This window comes from Aspergillus lucknowensis (assembly GCF_044049455.1).
Source record: "Aspergillus lucknowensis strain CBS 449.75 chromosome Unknown BJX67scaffold_37, whole genome shotgun sequence".
Taxonomy (NCBI): domain Eukaryota; kingdom Fungi; phylum Ascomycota; class Eurotiomycetes; order Eurotiales; family Aspergillaceae; genus Aspergillus; species Aspergillus lucknowensis.
Window position 1 is genome coordinate 100,920 of NW_027263581.1, and position 19,275 is coordinate 120,194.

Sequence of the window (19,275 nt, forward strand, 5' to 3'; positions counted from 1 at the left end):
TTTCTTCCGGATCAGTATATTTTATATACCTGTATCAAAGTTATAACCTGCGTCAACAACTTCACTTATCCCCATAATGCCCCAAGAAACCATTTCTAACGGCAATTATGTCCACAAATTCGAGGCTTTTGCCGGAAAAACTGCCGAGAGACTCGATCTCTCCCAGGTGGCCTCGTTGACCCAAGCCCCAACCACGACGGACAGCTTCACTCCCGAAGACCTCAAAATCGTTGACGTGGGAAGCTGCAAGACCACCAAGTTCAGAGCCCGAAACGCAGACGAACTCAAAAGAATGGTACGCGATTCGCGCCTTGATCGCGTCGTCGAACGTGATCAGGTCGTCGACTACACCTCTTACCCCTTCTGCTGCAGCGGAAAGCTCTTCGTCGGCGCCAATTCGAACTTCTCAGCACCGCTCTGGACCGGAAGCGCGGCCCTTGTTGGCCGCAATCTGCTCCTGACTGCTAGTCACTGCGCCCCGTGGGCAGATTCCGGCACGGGAGCAATGACAGGGTGGTGGATGCGCTTCGTGCCAGCTTACAAGAATGGCTCTGAGCCATTCGGCTCCAGCTACGTTTCGGACTTCCGCGGCGTGCGGAACACCGACAATGTGGTTGGCGTGGACTACGTCATCTGTCGTCTCTACAAACCGCTCGGCGACAGGTGCGGCTGGCTTGGGAGCAGCTGGTGGGGCAATAACGCTAACTACATGCCTCCCAACTCGTGGTTTTCTGTCGGATATCCCGGAGATGCGATGAACGGCCAGGTGATGATGGTGGAGCGCGGCGTCCAACTTCACCAGGTTGATACTGAAGGCGCCACCGGGCGTGAGCTAGAGGCTCACACGTTCAGCACGCCCGGCTGGAGCGGTGGGCCGATGTTTGGTATCGTGACAGGACAGCAAAGGTGTATCGGGGTTATGAGCGGGAAGGAGTTTGAGAATGATAGCTTGACGGGTGTGTTTAGCGGAACGCATTGGCATAGCGTGACTGCTGGGGGGAAGGCAATGGTTGATCTCATTGTGTATGGCCAGACAAACTGGTCTTGATTACTGCTGGTATTCAGCAATAGCGGGCTCGAGGGACCGTTTCAGTGTAATTGTTGATGCTAGTAGTTCTAACCATCGCCTGACTGCGTGTTTAGGCTGCAGCCTAAACCTAATTTCATGAACTTTCCATACTAAGAAACATCTATGATCAAGTTATATGTATTTGGAGGTTAAACATATAGAAGGTAAAGATAATCACATTACGGTGCATCTTATTCCAAGTCTGCTTACTTGCAGGGATACCTAAGCAAGATCACCAACAAGCTAGATCTCAGGAAATACATGACTTTCAACTCTAAAGTGACTGAGGCTTGTTTTGACAAGGAGCGCGGTGCCTGGGAGTTGAAAAGTTGGGAAAAAGCTTCTTGGAGAGTTGCAAGGAGACTATAACCAACAAGTACAATCTCTGCTTAGGTGCTTTGGGGATTTTGGACGGATAGGAGTACCCCAAGATTAATAGCTGTAAAGGCTGGCCTTGCTTTGTTCCATCCTTGTCCCCACCTTCCTGTATTGATAGGCCTTCATTATTAGGTATCTAGCATTTAGATTGACGCCTTTTCTGCCTTGCCTTCTTGTTTTCCACGTGGATCTTGTGGTTTTCCTGGGCCAGATAGGCAGTGTTGTATAGAGCAATCTCGCAGCCCTTTAGAACTTGCTGTAGGGCCGTTTTTAAAGGAGTTAGAGGACTTTAAGACCCTTTTTAAGTAGCTTCTTAAGCGAAGATGCTTTTTTCTGAAATTGGCAAACTGTATAAGGTGTTGCTAGTGTTAAGGAGCTTGTAGAGGCGCTATCACAACTTCCTGGTAGAGTAGGTATAGCAAGCAAGATATTTAACTTGTCAAGAACTTGCTAGGGATTAAATGGCTGTATAATAGCTGTAGTAAAGCTACTTTAAATATTTTAAGGCATAAAAATAGTTGTACAGGCCATGGGATAGGCCTTTAGGAAGTCCAATTTATTAATATAGTGGAGCCCTAAGCATATTCTTGATTTAACCAAACCTCTATATACACGCTTCAAGGGACCAAAACAACCAATATTAAAAGGCTGTGGAAGATATAACAAATAAGAAGGCATGTAGATAGAATACATCATTGGATCGGTACGCACCCTTCTGTTTTGAATCCCCCCAACATGAGAACTCCGGACTTCAACCTGACGCAGCCGGCTAGGTAAGTATGCAACGAACAGTCTGCTGCGCTAGCCAATTATAAACGGCAACTTATTGGCGCCCATCCCTACTGCTGCGTGGGATAGAGGCTACTACAATTCTGTAACATATTGAGATCGTTTTCTCTTTGATGAGCGCTAACGTTGGTAGAACCGAGTGCCAATCGACCGCTGCCCCACATATCCACCTGAGGGAAGCCGATACCTACAGTGGTACGATAACAGTTTGCATCCTCCCCACTCCAACACGCTAGTAGAACCGCTTTCTAATTAGTATTAGTGGGAACTATTCTGCCAGCCAAAACAACGCGTAGAGAGCTATATGTGGTGTTGAAGCAGTCGAAGTGTCTACAACGATGCCACGCAAGGAATTGACACTAGATATCCGGCCCAGGCTCTGTGAGCTGAAGGTAATTGGCTGGACCTTTACAATGATCCACCAGCGGTATCCCCATATTCTATCTCGAACAATCCAGTCAACAATAAAGCGCGAGCGTACTCGCAGAGAGCAGAAGTCTTCTCCTCGCTCTAGATGGCCTAAAAGGATCTCTTAAGAGGAATAAAAGCATCTACTCGAGCTAGTAGAGCAAGACTACTGTATCAAGATGCGCAAGCTTTCTGAAGCAGTTTAAAGCAGCCCTTTCATCGGTACTATCCAATGTCTATTTCACACACTTTATATGCGGAAATGGAGGCAATATAAGCAGCCTGAAATTACCCCTAAGAACATGATAAAGAGGCTAAAATGGGCAGAAACCTATGTGTCATACTCTACAGAAGACTTTGACAAAGTTATTTGGTCTAATAAATATTCTATAGAGCATGGTGCTGGTTTATAGAGAATATAGACTTTCTAGTTTTCCAAATAATAAATTATCAAGCAAGATGTCCATATAGTACGCTATAGGAAAGGTATAAAGTAGATGTTTTGGGCTATATTTAATTTTAATCAACAAACTGGCCTGCTTCTACTAGAAGGGGATCCAGAAGTTGCATGGGGATGTCAGGAAACTCGAGTATTGGCAGCCAATGAATCTGGTGTGCCGCAGCAGCCTGCCACGACGCTAACGGAGGTATGTTACGCCGACCCAATCATAGCGATATGGACGTATTGATATGATGCCAAGAAATACGATCATAGCCATCCGAGTCACGGACTATGATGAGTATGACGATAGACATAGCCAGCATAGCTGAGGAATATGGCGGCTATAATGATGATGGAGATATAAGGACTGTTATTACCTGTACCTAGAAAGTTTTACTCTCTGTCTGTTATTAACCAGATTGACAATACACCTATTGTTTACCAATCACTTTGGTTATCTGCCTCTTTCTATACTTCGTTTGACCCCAAACGTTCTATATTCTCTTTACCCTGTCAAGGATATCCCTAGGCGTTCTCCTACGGATTGATCGGCGGACCCTAATCTAACAGGGGAGGTATAACTACATGGGTTATACATGGAGCTTATAAATCATTTCTTCCTAATATCCTATACCCTGGGGATATCTTTATGCATAATAAAGCCTCTATATACAGAGCCTATCTTATACATGAGCTTCTAGAGGAGATAGGCGTGGAAGTCATGGAATAGCCACTATATTCTCCAGATTTGAATCCCATTGAAAACCTGTGGGCGCAATTATGAAAGGGAAGATCTATAAGCTTTACCCTGAGTTAGAAAAGGCCATAGATAATAATAAGACTCTATAAAAGCTTATACAGGCTGCTATAGAGGCATGGCATGCAATTAACAAGCAGGTACTTCAAAATCTAAGCCATATAATGCCTCATCGCGTGCAGGCAATCCTCCAAGCAGATGGTTAGTATACAAATTACTAAGGCATGGATAGCTTCAATCTAGCCAAATTGGGAAGGCGGAATCTACTTTTGTACTAGTGCTTACTGTGGATCCAGTAGGGGGATGCAAACTTTTGTCGTTTCACTGTACTGAGAACTTAGTTTAGATCCGGCGCCAAAGTAATATTTTTCTTATGAAAAAAAGAGTGATCGATGAGAATCCGATGAGTTTTCGCGGTTACTCAAGGCCATAGTATTGTAAGACATTTCTCTACCTGCGTTGGTCCTTTTCCTCATATGCTGCACAAGACACCCATGAGATTCTGGGGCATAAGCCCACCGTTTTTCGTCAACTCTCAAAAATACTTTGCAACAGTGAGGCAACACTCCCCTTCCTGCCGACTCCAAGGTACGCGGAAGGTCAACGCATGGCACCACCCTGGACACGGCGCTTCGGTTGAACACCCTCCATTTCCCTTCCCCCCTTTTCTGGAGCCAGAAATGGTAACCTCAAAATAACTATGGGACTTGACCGCATTCAACTCCTGTCAGGAGTGATCGTTTGACATTAACCGTAATACGTTAGACTGAGACACTCATAACTAAGCGCTTGAGTGTATTGACCAATCTTGTCGATCAAATGGTCACTAGGTAATTGGTGATAGGTCATGAGAGTCTCTATGAAACTGGTGGTGGATAAGACTGCACACTACCTCTCGAGAATTCGAAGTTCGCCAATATAAGTGATACCGTTTTGGTGGCGCAGAGGCCACACATATCGCCTAAGATAAAGATGTGAATATAGCACAGGCCATGGCAAACTTAAATTGAATAATAATACTTAGAGGCTCTTCTTACTAGTCGGTTAAGCGCTGAGGATACTTTGATATTTTTAGAACATATTTTGGTGAAGGAGGAATTATGGGCGGCAAAGATGGTCAGGCCTTGTAAGATTGAGTATTTAAGGGGGCAAAGGTGCTTTGTCTATCTCTATCACTTTTCTGTTCCTATCTCCTAATACCTGTTTCATTTTCCCGCATTACCTTCATCATGGTGGATCCATTCTCTTTTGCTACTGGACTGCTGACGTTGGCTACATTTGCTTATGGAGCATGCCGTTCAGTTTCTCACCAATTTCAGTCCTTCGAGGATCAGCCGAAGGATATGTGGCATCTTAAACGCCAACTCGAATCTCTTCAAGATGTCTTGAGCTATCTAGTCTCACTTCTTTCGAAACCTGGTGCTGAAACCGATACCGATCTCGTTCTCCTAAAGGCTCCCTTACTTGGGTGTGGTGAAGCCTGCAAGGACCTGGAAAAATTAATACGGAAATGTACCAAACGTTCTGATGGGAAGAGACCTAGTGTCAGGAACTGGGTAAATTTTAAGTTTCGGGCGGATCAGATTAAGAGCGTTCAGAGTATCCTGTCGGTGTATCAGGAAACAATTGCGCTAGCCCTTGGGACCGTGAAGCTGTAAGTTGGAAAGAAATAACTTCTCTGAGTGGATTGGCGCTAACAGTTTACAGCCGTACAAAAAGAGCTACCGAACAAGCCCTTGATGATTACAATAAGATCACCCAGGAGACAACAAGCAAGTTGAATGAGCATATACGTCTGATTGATGATCGAATGAAAAGCCTATCCTTACAGGGCATCACCGCCGTCAATGAACAAGAGGAACTGGAAAGGGCATTAAGAGAGAGGTTTCGCGTCAAACAATGCCTTGATATTTGTCAGCAGATACATCAATCAATCAATCGTGGCCATTCGGCTATTGTTCCAGATGGCACTTCGCCGATCTGCAACACACGATATGCGTCCACCGAGACCCCCGAAGCCAACCTAACTGCGGACGAAACTACTAAGAGATATCTGAACCACTCGACTTCGAACACTGAAGCAATAATGGCAAATTTAGAACAAAGGGATCAGCTCGTACGAGACAGACTCAAAAGTTTTCCGGGAGATGTCGTCGAGGAATTTGAAGAGATCTTTGCAGAATCTCGCAAAAGACAGAATGAAAGAGACTATCTCATGGGATGCTTGTCGATTTGCGAGAATGCCACCCAAAGATCAGAACAAGCTCGGACCAACGTTTTCGAAGACATTTATGCTGCCGAAAGGGCCAAGCAGGCTGTCATTTCCGACGTGGGTGATCTCATTTCGGCCAAGGGAATCACAGCAGACGTGGATTCGGAGCAAATTCTTGGGCAAATAAGTCACTCCCCGTTCCTGGATTCCCGTGACCCATGCGCAAGAAAAGGGCCCATAGAGCGGAGTTCCAGCAGTAGCAGCAAAGATATGAACGAGATTTATCAATCACGCGAGTTTACTGCTCCGGGAAGCTTTTCCCCAATTTGCGACTTGAAGAATCTGCTCTTTGTGGCTTTATTTGCCATTCTCCTACGCAATCTGTGATTATTGAATTTGTGATGCAGTACTTTTGTTAGCAATAGAAATTATATTGCTTCTGAGTTGCTCTTCGCTTAGGCCGCATGTATGTCGTTAGCATTGCACTTGTTTCGTTTACTGCTGGTAACATAGCAGTTATGGGACGACATTGTCTATACTAACTGCTTAAGTATTCTACCTGGACATTGTTTAACAAGCTATCATTGAATAATATTGCAAGCAAGAGACGAATATTTGTCGGCCAGAACGAAGTCGCTTGATTCTCTCTAGCTACTGAGTGTCGACCTACTAGGGAGGTTGTGTGGTCACATGACCTCGGCTAGTCGCCTAACCGAGGCCTCCAACACACCCCCGTAGGCGACTTGCTAGTATGAGGCCGGCAACCTTCCTAATTTGGTAGTCTAGATACAACGCCTGGTGTTGAGATACAGAACTCAGGATAAAAACATGGGAAAAAACACATGAACTACAGGGAAAAACCATGGAAAAAACCTTATTCTAACATCCTCTATAGAAATAAGAAGCGAATTGGCCTACTAGACAACCTCTTAAAGGTTAATTAATCTTATAAAGGCTTCAAAATGGCCTGCATCAAGTGGCTTAGTAAATCTATTAGCTAGATTGCGCGTCCTGTTAATATGCAAGAATTCAATCTTACCTACTTCCAGGCAGTCCTTGATAAATAGGAAATAGTTATCTAGCCACTTTATAGTAAGCAAGAAACCTATTTTCTAAAGTAATTTGACAGCATTGTTACTATTAGTTGATATCATAATCTTCTTGTTGATTGGTAAGCCAAGCGCTGTAGCAAGCTTCTGGACATACAACACTTCCTTGACTATATAGTTAAAAGCAATAAGTTCTACAATAGTTATAGATAGGGCAAGCACTAATTCCTTTTTAGAGGACCAAGATATCGGGCTGCCTGCATAGAGTATTATAAATACCTTAGTACTCTTACTATTAGCATAATCTTGATACACGGTATTGACATAGATCTATAGACCTGCTTCAGGATTTTAACCAATCTACAGGCAATATTAGTGGTATTTTAGATACTATAGCAGATTTTTGACGGCCTTTAGGTTATATTAGATCAGGGAGCTTATATAATGTTACAGTTGGAATACAGCATACTAAATATTAGGCCGTGTTTTAGTGACAAGCTAGTTGAGCCGACCTAGGACTATTATAAAGTTAGAAACTGGAGCTGATTTAGCATTCTCAATATTACTTGGGCTGGATTCTTGCTTCTCAAGCTTTATATAGTAGGATTAGTATACTAGATTCATGGGGATATTAGCGCTGCTGCATGTTACCATGCCATACTTGGTAAGGATATCCTTGGTATAGACATCCTGGCTCATTAATATAATACTAGAATTGGGATCCTGGTGGATGGTATAGCCTAGGAATCAGGTCAGTTCCCTGATTACCTTTAGGTTAAACGATTCCCCAAGATTAGCCTGAATATTGTCAATGCCAGCTTCCATATCATCAGCAAGTATTAGGTCATCAACCCATATAATAATATAGGCCTTACCTCTGCAATATATACATGGCTCCTTATATAGTAATATAAATCCCATAACCATGAGCTTTCTCTTGATCTTTTTAAACTATAAATAGCCTGCTTGCCAAAGGCTATACAAGGCTTGATCCAAACACCAAACCTTGTCTAATCCTCCAGGGGATTTAAATCCAGGTAGTTAGCGCATGTAGATGTGATGATCTCTTAGCACTGCATGGAGATAAGTAGTAACAATATTAACCTGCCTTATCTTCTTCTTCCTTACTATAACCATGGTAAAGAACATGCAGATTACTATATCCAATAGTACTAGCACCAAGGAGTTATAAAAGTCAATTCCAGGCCATTAGTTATTCCTATATATAACCTAGCATGCTTTAAAATAGTTGACAAAGTTATTCTTATCCTGCTTTAGGGCAAATACCCATTTCCCAGGCAAAACATGAGCCTTGGCCCGCATAGGCCTTAGAACAACCATAAAGGCATTTATCTAAGCAATATTATTATATTAAGTTACTATTGCAGCTTTCCATCAATCTATATATAGTGACTGTATGGCTTCTTTATAGGACTACAGGATCCTAATATTAGTAGCCTGAAGTCTTTCTAAAGGTTTGACAATATCAAGTACTACAAGTAATTGCTCATTCCCGAGCCATATAAGCAGAATCCCCTTATTAGCTTGCTTTAACACGCGCCTTTTCCTGGCCATTAATTCAACAACAGGCCAATTCTTAGCTACATGGTCCTTCCAAGGTCTTCCACGCTTTTTGGGGATAACAGGAGGAGGAGGAGGTGGAAAAGGCAGAGAAGGAAGCAATTCAGGCTGATTCTTAGGTTCTCTTGTAGCTTTAGGAATCCTAGTTAATAAGTTTAACATGTAGACATTCCCCGAGCTAAATAAGGCTTTTATATGCTCCTCATAGCCAGTATTAGCTATTTGCAACTAAAAAAATAACAGTAAAGGGTCAGGATTCTCTCTAAAAGGTTAGTGCCAAGGTAGAAGGACTTGTAGTGGGCAAGGTGGGTATAGAATTAGGCGTTGCAGGATCTCAGGTGGCCAAATAGCAACCTGATGATATTGATGTTCGGGATCCTGATCCCCACTATTGGCTTGGCTTGCTGGCAGTAATCCTACAGGTATATTGGATTCAATCTACCAGGTATAGCTGACCTCCGGGGTCTCTGGCGGCAATATTGGGCTGGCATCCTGCATCTCGACATCTCCATCCCCATATTGTTCCTCCACACGCTTAATAACCTCCTTAACTCGCTCTTCTGCTGGGCTAGCTTGCTTGGTTGATCCACCCCTATTAGGTGCAATATCTAGTTATAGTGGTATATCAGGGTGTTATGGTATAGGTGTATTTTTTAATATATGGACTATAGTAGGTTCTCTAGGATTGCTAGTAGGTAATTTAGATTCTATATCTACAGCTAATAGCTTACTATTAGGATAATTATCATGATATATATAGGATTTATTAAATACAACATCCTAAGACCTTATTATCTTATTATTAGCAGGAACCCATACCTTAAAGACATGGCCATAATCTCTATTATAGCCAACTAGGTACCCAAGCTTGGCCTAATATCCTATCTTCTTAATAGTAACTTGGTCCTCCTTTAGGATATGAACCCACGCCCTACAGCTAAATACTTGGAGATGCTTCAGGGGCAGATTTAGGTTAGATTACTTAAACTATTCTCTCTAATAACATATTAAGGCTCTTGGATCTTTATCCTTTGGCCAGGGCAGCTAGTTCGCGATATAGGTAATGGTTTTAATAGCTATCAGCCACAGCACCTCCAGGAGACCACTATTAATAATAGTGGCCTGGGCTATACTATTTAAATAGCCTCCAAAATATTCAGATGGCCTGTTTAGCTCAGGAGTCTATAAAAGGGTTATTTTGCATGTAATGCCTTTATCAGCAGCCTTCTAAATAAATACCTTGAATTCTAATCCCCTATTTATTAGGAATTGCTAGGGATATTAGCCTGTATTAGTATTTAACCACTCACACAACTGCAAAAGTTTCTCTAAGGCCTGACCCTTATCCTTTAACATGTATATAGACATCAGGCAGGTTGCCATGTTAATATAGATTAGGTAGTATAGATAGCCGCCATGGCCTATTAGCTTTATTATCTGCATGTTGGTATACTATAACATAGTAGGGTTATTAGCATCTAGATCTTTGCTATTTTAGACCTCTTGGAAAACTTGTTTCTTGGAGTGTGTATTATTGCATGTATCACACATAAATAGTTAAATTCAACCCGGGACTAGACTAGAACCTTTAATCTTTAGGATGCTAGCATGGCCAAGGCAATAGTAAGCCAGAAGGGTCTTATTAACATTAGCTGCCACCATGGCAACAAACTCCTTGTTATCCATGGGATCTAGAAGAAAGGTGTCAAGATAATAGACCCTATATTGCTTAGGTATAAATAATATAGGCATGTTAGTTGACTAATCATAAACTATTACATCTTTTACAGACCAATTCAACTAATTCTCCTAAGCCCGAGCAATACTATAGAGGTTGAATTTCATATTAAGATTGTAGTAGGCATTAATCTCAATCTCTTGCAGTTTACCATGAAGGTCTTGGAGCTATAGCTTAGCTCGCCCATATCTATAAGTCTTGCTATCTAATATCCCCGCCATTTAGTAGGTATAGGGGCTCTTATCTTTCTAATACAGGCATAGCAAGGTAAAATATCCCTAGTCTGCAACTATATATCAGGCCAAGCTAGTATCCTAGATCCATAGTCTGGTCCCACTACCCAAGGATACTGCAGCCACTACCATAGCGGCAAATTTAAAGTTATTATTGCTATATAACACCTCCACAGCTGCATATTGCCCAGCATCCTTGCTTTTTGAATTCAAGGGTTTTAATAACTTTGGCCAATACACCCAACAACTATTATAGGCCTGCTAATCCTTTTTCTATTGTTTAGGATTGAGATAATAGCAGGAATCTATACTATAACTAGGGCCTCTATAGTATATATAGCAGCTATCATGATCTTTTTTATTCTTTGCATTTCTAAATAAGTTAATATAGTTATCAATTAACTGGCTATTTTTTGGTCTATCTTGCTTGGTCTTTTTACCCTTTTTCTTCTGGCTTTTATTATTATTGCCCTCTTTATTATTAGTATAGTTCAGGGCAGCCATGGAGAGTTCAATATTAGCTATTGCCTGCAAGATAGCTTTATTATAGAGGTTATAGAAGTCTACCTACTAGTATATTATTACCATGTTATTAGTAAAAGTATATTGCTAGGTAAGGACCCAGTTTGGTAGATCCTCGTAGAGGTTATAAAGGGCCGCAAGGATAGCAAGATACAGGCCAACACTAATCCCTATACAGTCCGCCATAGTATTAGTATTCTTGTACGCGTTAATATATTCTATAATGCTTCTAAATTGGTTTCTTGTTATTATTATAGCTTTGATTCCTACAATTCTACATCATGTAGTTCCTTTACTAATAATAATCTTTTTTATTTAGTTATAGAGCTTATCTACAAGCCTTAAATTTAGTCCTGACACTTGCAGCTATCTAGTAACCTGCTTGGATACTTGGTTTTTTAACTATAAGGCTACTCGGGCTAATATGTCATCCTAATGTTTATAGTTTAGATCATTATTTTTTGGACGTGGAATAGTATTATCAATTAGCTAATCTAGGTTCTGAGCCTGCAGGATTAACTATACATACCAATTCCAGTCCTTAAAGTCCTCCTTGCCTTCTAAGCAGTCTAGTACGCCTTCTAGCTTCTTGCTTAGAGACTTGGGAAGCAAGTAGCCCTGGCATGTTATTTGATTAGCAATAGTAGGATTTCTAGTATTCTAACTAGTATTTAACATGTTAGCTATTGCTGATCAACTAAACCTTCTTTAGCAGCTTGTAGAATCGTTAATTTATCAACTAATATAGGATCCTATTGGCTCAACCTAATAGTATGCCCTGGAAATAGTTAAAAACTCTACTATAGCAATACTAGAAGCAATAATAGTGCTTAAATTGCTGCAAGAGGGTTCTAATAGATTGTAAAGGGTCGTTCTAACTTTAAAATAGGGGAATATCCTGAGTCTAGGGGCTCATAACCTGTTAGCCAGAACAAAGTCACTTGATTCTCTCTAGCTACTGAGTGTCGACCTACTAGGGAGGTTGTGTGGTCACATGACCTCGGCTAGTCGCCTAACCGAGGCCTCCAACAATATTTGAACAACTAGTGTCTATGTTCGTCATTTCGCAAACGAGCGCTAACGTTGGTACAATTGGTGCCGGTAAAGCTTGATCACATACGGGATACCATTAAAAAGGACAAATGGCACCGTGTTACTGCAAAGAGATATAGACCAAATAAGTAATATCAACTGTTGACGACACCGTTACTTATTTGGATATGGTCTTTGGCATCGGGACTCAGCTGCCAAGTTTTGTGCTAGTGAACTTCTCCAGTGTTCCTTGTCTTCGATACTTTCGTGAGTTTCAACGCAGATGGGAAGACAGAACAAGTAATTCACACCATCTCGACTGCATTCGTGCAGGCATGTTGGTTGTACTAAGCTGTTGGATCTGGTAGACAATAGAGCATCGTATGCGTAATTTATTCCGCATACAAGCAGATTGTCTCCACTTACTCACTACCTATTTCCCACTTCTGATGTTACTTGATCTAGATATATCTACTTGAAGACTGCCGTAGATGTTGCACTCCGAGCCAGTATCCTATCAATAGCAAACCTGAGGAGCCATTCTCGCAGACCTGCCTTTTGGAAACCTTGTATCACGCCAAGCCTCGTGGGCTGAAGGAGCTTGTATTCGAGGCATCCCTACTTTAGCGGGCTTAAAACAGACTTTGGCTCAGTACGAACTTCTATCCGTGCCTTCCCAGCGCCCCCACCGCATTTGTCGGATGGGTGCGCCACATAATGTAATGTAGTACAGAGACAAAGACTTTGAAACGGTTGGAATCCAGGAGATATCATGATTGGAGTGAGTGCAGCTGGCGATGGAGGGGTTCCATGGATTAACCCAAGCATGGTTACGGGCAAGGTGGATGATGCCATGCTCGTCTACTTTGGGTACTTCTAGAAGATCACGACGCATGCTGAAGCGGCAAATATTTGCGTTGGATCTTTGCGGCCGGTATTTGAAGAAGGTTGGTCTCGAGAACTATTTAGGAATTCAACGGAGACAACCAAGATCCTTCCTGATCGTATCCTAGATTTATATTTACCGTAACTGGACGGCGAGTATTGGTGTGAAAGCTGGGGGGTCCGCCAATTCAAATTATTAAAAGAAGAGGTCCGTCTCCTTAGCACAACTAGACCTCGGCAATGATTTTTACCTCACACGGAGGTCAAGTTTCTTCTTAGCTCACGTCCAGGCAGTCCAGTATGAGACCATGGCGACACTGTAAATGATTCCATATAGCCTTATACGAGTCAAAGCTTCGATGGTTATTCAAATATTTGGATTCACAATCAAAGCAATACCAGTTGTGCCCATGGCTATCCGCGGCCCCAAGGCGCCCAGGACGACGAGTAATGCTAGCATGATAGCGCTGTAAGTGCTCGATTGCTTCGTCCATGTCCCAGAAGTCTTCTAAAAGCTCAGTACACGTATATCCCATGGTAGTGGAAGATCTTAAGAGCGACGATGGAAGCAAACAACCATCTTATTGTCTTCAGGTATAGTATGTTAGCGTGACTAACTTGGTATTTGAGAGAGGGCAGAGCAATGAAGCGCAGTTCGAGTTTTAGCTTAAATTTATACTCTGTTTTTGGATATTAACATAGTGGTAGATTATCTCAGGACGCGTCATATGACATGCTGGCAGATTCTCTTGGAATGGACTTAAGCCTCTTTTCTGTTTCTACGGTCTAGTGTTCAGGCCACCTGGAGTCGCTCTTAATCTCTTATAATTTTAATACTGCTTAGTGATCTCTTGAGGCTAATTATAAATCTCTTGCGGACTTGCATAAGTCCAGGAGCTACTCGAGTTTGGACTTCATGCCGACCCCAGAGGTACTGATGATAGCAAGCTTTAAGAAGAGTGATGAGCTTCGAAGATACATAAGCTAGATTAAAATACTTCTTCCCATCTCTAGCTCTTGGATCTCCTTCTTCAACTGTGTCCTCCTTCTTTTAAGTCCCACATCCTCCCCAGCAATCCTTTCTAACTGCCCTTCCGTCAGACCACTCACAAAAGATGACAAGAACAATGACTTCGGTGACTCTTCACCCATCACCAAGAAAAAGTCAGCTGCCTGCATATAAACAGTATCCACAAATCGGTCAAGCGCTACTTCGTAATATGCCTTGAGGGTATTGTGAAGTTCTAGGACTATCCAATCCATATAGTTACCTAAGCTCTGAACTTCGGGAGGCTTCTTGTATTGAAAAGCTCTATCTCTGCAGAGAGTTGCGATGTCTAGTGAAGTTGTTTGTTGTTCCTGTTCCTCACCCGTGCTGACAGTATATATGAGAAACTAAATTAAGATCCAGTTTGCAAGGATTGCTGCGTACCATATATGCAAGTTCTTGGCGAGGCGCTTGTTTAGAGTGTTCGGCCTGCCGGTACGTTCAATGCGAAGAAGGAAATCAACTTGCCCGAGAGCGCGCGAGTATTTCGCTAGAAGGTCATCCATAGTCACCGTAAGTAGTCTCGTGCGAACCTTTGGTTCCGGGCATGCCAGTTCGAGGGCTCGAAGAATGAATTTATGGACCATAGTTATCACGTCTGCAATATAACCGTGGGCAATGGCAGGCCTGCTAGAAGACTGAGTTTTCATGATTGGTGGTAGCAAGGTCGGGCTAATTGTCCCAATCTCAAAGCCTCTAGAGCTCAGATACAAGCTCTTAATCCAAGGCTCTATTTGCCCTTTAACAGGATAAGTGACGGGGAGTTGTTCTGGTATCACCTCCTCCAATTCGGGGCAGGTAGTAAGTTTTCGAGTCTGGATGGTCTGCTTCTCTTCGTGATCCACCTCCTCTGTCAAAGGATGAGGCATGTTATCTGCCAACTCATTCTTATCTGGGAGGTTGATTGGGTGTTTCTCGGAATCGAATTCGTGCTTATGGCCATAAGCAGCCATGTCTTCGCCAAATTTTGAATCCCAAGTCACCACCAGTGTGGCAAGTCTTATCTCGGGGTATTTATCGAATTCGTCGCTGATCCCATAATTGGTGGTGAGCGCATTTTGAGTGATTTGCTGGAAGCGCGTGATAATGTCCAGGAGGTACGTTCTTTGCTGCCCGGGCTCTTCACGTTCCGCACTGAGAGAGTGCATGGCATTCTTAGCAGCTTTGAGCTTACTACCAACTTCATTCCGAACATGCACATCTATTAGGCTCTGGGTTTAGGGACAAAGTAGGGCGCTTACGGATGGGAATTCCCGTCGCACTTTGATGTGAGCAACTCTTGAAGACGGGTCTTAAGCGCTTGGATCCCAAACTTTTGTGGGTCAACAGAACTCCACGGACTGCTATGAGAAAATGCCTTTTCTGCTTTATCTTGGTCTACTGTCCCCTCTTGGAGTTTACTACGACCCAAGTTTTGCACAAGGACCAATCCGAGCTCGGACTGGGAACTACTGCCATTGATGAGGCTGACCATGGTCTGCTCGGCACCTTTGTCCTCATGGTCTGGTTTTGTGAGAACTCGTAGTGTTCTTAACCCTTCTGGGTCAATATCCCTAGCCGTCTGATCCACTTTCTGGGTCGCAACATCCATATTAGCGGGGATTACCGCAAGTATGATCGAACGCGGATTATTCATATAGTTGAGAACCAAGTGATCCATCATAGCTTTATCTTCCTTTGTGGTCACCCCAGGTGTCGTGTTTTCAAAGGTACCAGGTACGTCAATGACGCTAAGATGCTCTTCATCTGGACCCTGAATCTCTAGTCGCAGGACGTCACTTGAAAAGGCAGGCAAACCGTCGCCAGCGATTAACGATAGACATATTAATTGTTGCACCTATACTGTCAATATCCGTTGTCTTAATATCCTGCGTTGAAATTGACCTCCGCCATTATCTGTGTAAATGACTGGGTATCAAGATCCTGTAAGTCGTTTGCATGCTCTTGACCGCTGCACCAAAACATCAAATGATACTTTGGTTTTGCCTTGCAGTCTGTTATCTCCACACATGCCAATCCCGTAAGAGCCTCCCTCTCTCTGGTGCTGTATCTGGGCCTGGCACTATAGACGCGGTAATCTTTCGATCTGTCATCTGCAGATTTCTTCTGAAAAGTATCTGCGTTATATATTGTGTGCATAATCTGCTGTCACGTGGGAATGCTATTTTTGTTAGACCTTCAAGAACAGAACTTTTCCCACTGGATTGTTCACCAACTACCACCAGCTGTGGAAGACTGATGTATTCGCCGATGTTATAGGCAAAAAGCTTGTCAATCTTCTCCAATAATGCAGGATTCGCAAGCCTTGGGCTTGGATTTGATTTGTGGGAGCCATTTTGGCGCCTAATAAGTTGTCTACTCTTGGCTGGGAATTGAATATGATTTAATAAGGCAATATGAGCAGATTATCTTGCATTTATACTAGTCCTGTGGTTTATATGGGGGCTTTTGGAATGCTGGGACGGGTTGCCCCCTGAAAGCTGAAAACTTGGTTGTACAAGTATGTAGGCGCTTGCGAGCCCTTGTGGCTTCAGGTATTTGAAGGTGGGCCCAAATCAGCTCAAGGATTCCTCCCAGCTCTAACCAGTAATCTGACTGATTTACTTTTCCTCGACCAAAGTAACTTTCTTGTTTAACCTAAGAACAAATTTTATGTTAGGTTACACAATATTCCTACATGGGCTATCCCTATATAGATTCGTTGAGAATATTAATCTCCCCCTAGTTACTGAATGAATAACCGACCCCACGGTAGCCTTGGAGAAGGGTCGCGGAAAGACATAAAGCGTTGCTTGCTCGGACTTGGAAATATTTATATTCTCCCTCGGGCTACCAACAGTAGGTAAACTATCTATTGATCTTTACTACAGCCAAACATTTTCTGGTCCTACGTACCTTCATCCTTCTGTTGCCCGTTAAGACTTCGTCAGCACCAAGCGACTCAACTATGACGGTATGTCTTACTGATATGTGGATAGACTATATTGCTGAAGATAATCATAGCGTACTTTATCCTTCGACCTTTCAAGTGCTCGTGTTACAGAGCTTCTTGCAGCTCCCAACATCGCTCCAGCCTGCCACATCTGCTACCGCAGGGGCACCAAAGGAAAAACTCGACGGTCCAACCGCAATGGAAACGCTGGCCGCCCTTACTGGAAGTGCCGTCCTTGTGATAAGTTTTTATGCTTCATCGACGAGCGAGGTAATGATCCCTCAAATCTACTATGTCATTGCGATACTCCAAGCAAGCGACAGGTGGCTGGACTGCATAAGAAGGTTTCACGTGGCCTGCATTTTGTGTGTTGAGAGGGAAAATGTGGCTTCTACAAGCCATGTTGCGACATCTACGGCCGTCATCTAGCAGTGGCCTCTGAGGATCCCCTTGATTTGTTTATTGGCCTTCGTATTATCTAGGGCTTGGCATTTAGTATTGTGAAACATGGACTATTATTGAGAATGAGCGCATAAAATAGAGAAGAACAATCTGCTATATCCTTAGTTTTTCGTCTAACCTATTGTATCCCTTCACAAGTGTGCTGGTTGACAGTCAACACTATTCACAGGTACCACGCTCTCCACAAACTCCTGGTTCGAATTAGATAACTCCGGGCGCTCTTCCACCATCCTCTCTTTTCCCTTACCTTCTTCTTTGGTTGGGACTCTTAGATTAACATAATAAACGACTTTTTCAGGTCTTTGACCAATATCGTTTAGGCATTGTTGGTCGCCATGCACCATCGTACAGTATCTATTGCATCTTATTCTCGTCTGTCTAAAGTAGCGCGTTCAGTCTGTATTCCTTTCTCTCAGCAAGATAACTTCCTTCAAGAAGGTCCTTATTTCGCTGAAGTTCCTCAACTGCTGTTTTCAACTCTCCCCGTAGCCTTGAGACTCTCTCTGAACGATCAACCTCGTCCAAAGTCTCGAGGAAAAGTTGTGCGTTCTCTGCCAGACGTTCCACCCCAATAGCAGTCTTTCGAAGTCGGTGAACAGGAGAGTGCCTTAATGCACGAAGGTTGCTGAATAACTCGTCTAAAGGCTTCTCTATAGTAACCAGCTCATAGGAATATTGGGAAAGAACCTTAATCCACTTAGTAAGTTCCACTACCTCTAGGCAGTCCCAGCCATTGACCTGGAGCTGAGGGAAGCGCCTTTGAGCATATGTAAAACGTCCTTCTTCTACTAATCTCCGAATAACTCGTTGTAATGATATGTTGGCTTCGGTAGTGTATTTAAACGGGGTAAAGACTTGGGGTTAGGCTATCTGAACCAATCCTTGTCTTGGAAGCTAATACTATATATTGGCATAGAACCCTTAGTTTGCTTTATATAGTACCAACCGGTAAGTTCTTCCTTTTCCTCAATAGTTGTTTGCGTCTGGGATTTGATTATAATGTCTCTTGAACCTTCCTTTTCGGAGATCTCCCTTAAGGTATTCGCTTCGTCTCTTGTTGCCTCTGCTCCCGATGCTTCTTGCTCAGCGCTCTGAGCAGGTGACAGACATATCAAACAGCTCGGGAAATCGGTTCTTTGCCTGTAAGTTTGACTGGAAAATTCCGTCATCAAGAAGCCTCTTGGCAATGTTGCATGTGCGGTCGATATTATATTCTCGGAGAATATCTGGTTAGGGCAGGCTGGTTCCTTTGGATCAAGCTCATCACTTGCTTCCGTTTGCGGACCATGGAGTTACGGCCGCGAAAAAATATGTTGGCACGCTAGGTAAACTAGCCTTTCATCAGGGTCGCTGTGCACCATTTCAAGGACAAGGGGTTAGATTTGCGAGTGCAAGAGAGAATAAAGGTCGAACATTATATATCAGCCAGCTTCCGCAAAGAATTTGCTTTCGTCTTTTAGATATTAAGTGCTCGCTAGAGTTACAATGAACGTCAGCTTGCTAACCACAAGCTATGGGGGTGGCAACGTGAATATTCGGTGTTTCTCGCGGACGCCTGGGGCCCAAGCTGGAAGTAGCATAGGAGATAGAATTTCCCCCTACATCGGCATAGTTATCAATCAATGGCCGTGTTTCCTTGACGAGCTCTCCTTAACTACGTTTACTTTCAAGTAACGTAATTCCCGACCGACTGGGCCACCTCATCGATTTTGACCGCGTCGTTCAACACGTCGCTATT

At 43.1% G+C, this 19,275-nt stretch overlaps 4 protein-coding genes across 4 annotated transcripts; 2 read left to right on the forward strand and 2 right to left on the reverse strand.

Moving 5' to 3' along the window:
- Positions 1-14: 14 nt before the first annotated feature.
- BJX67DRAFT_360285 (trypsin-like serine peptidase) lies at positions 15-1,187 on the forward strand. The gene has a single exon (XM_071029750.1). The coding sequence runs from the start codon at positions 77-79 to the stop codon at positions 1,046-1,048; it is 972 nt and encodes a 323-aa protein (XP_070883759.1). The 5' UTR covers positions 15-76; the 3' UTR covers positions 1,049-1,187.
- A 3,844-nt stretch (positions 1,188-5,031) lies between these two features.
- Positions 5,032-6,645, forward strand: BJX67DRAFT_199100 (uncharacterized protein). The gene is made up of 2 exons (XM_071025430.1): positions 5,032-5,497; positions 5,551-6,645. Exons 1-2 carry the CDS (start codon positions 5,073-5,075, stop codon positions 6,440-6,442), a joined length of 1,317 nt encoding a protein of 438 aa, XP_070883760.1. The 5' UTR covers positions 5,032-5,072; the 3' UTR covers positions 6,443-6,645.
- A 7,434-nt stretch (positions 6,646-14,079) lies between these two features.
- On the reverse strand, positions 14,080-17,226 carry BJX67DRAFT_373613 (dynamin family protein; the record flags this gene model as incomplete). The annotated part of the gene is made up of 6 exons (XM_071031422.1): positions 14,080-14,371; positions 14,492-15,316; positions 15,406-15,980; positions 16,028-16,066; positions 16,153-16,447; positions 17,108-17,226. 6 exons carry the CDS (start codon positions 17,224-17,226, stop codon positions 14,080-14,082), a joined length of 2,145 nt encoding a protein of 714 aa, XP_070883761.1.
- Positions 17,227-17,668: 442 nt separating this feature from the next.
- BJX67DRAFT_373614 (uncharacterized protein) lies at positions 17,669-18,898 on the reverse strand (the record flags this gene model as incomplete). The annotated part of the gene is made up of 4 exons (XM_071031423.1): positions 17,669-17,826; positions 17,963-18,340; positions 18,484-18,656; positions 18,834-18,898. 4 exons carry the CDS (start codon positions 18,896-18,898, stop codon positions 17,669-17,671), a joined length of 774 nt encoding a protein of 257 aa, XP_070883762.1.
- Positions 18,899-19,275: the final 377 nt, after the last annotated feature.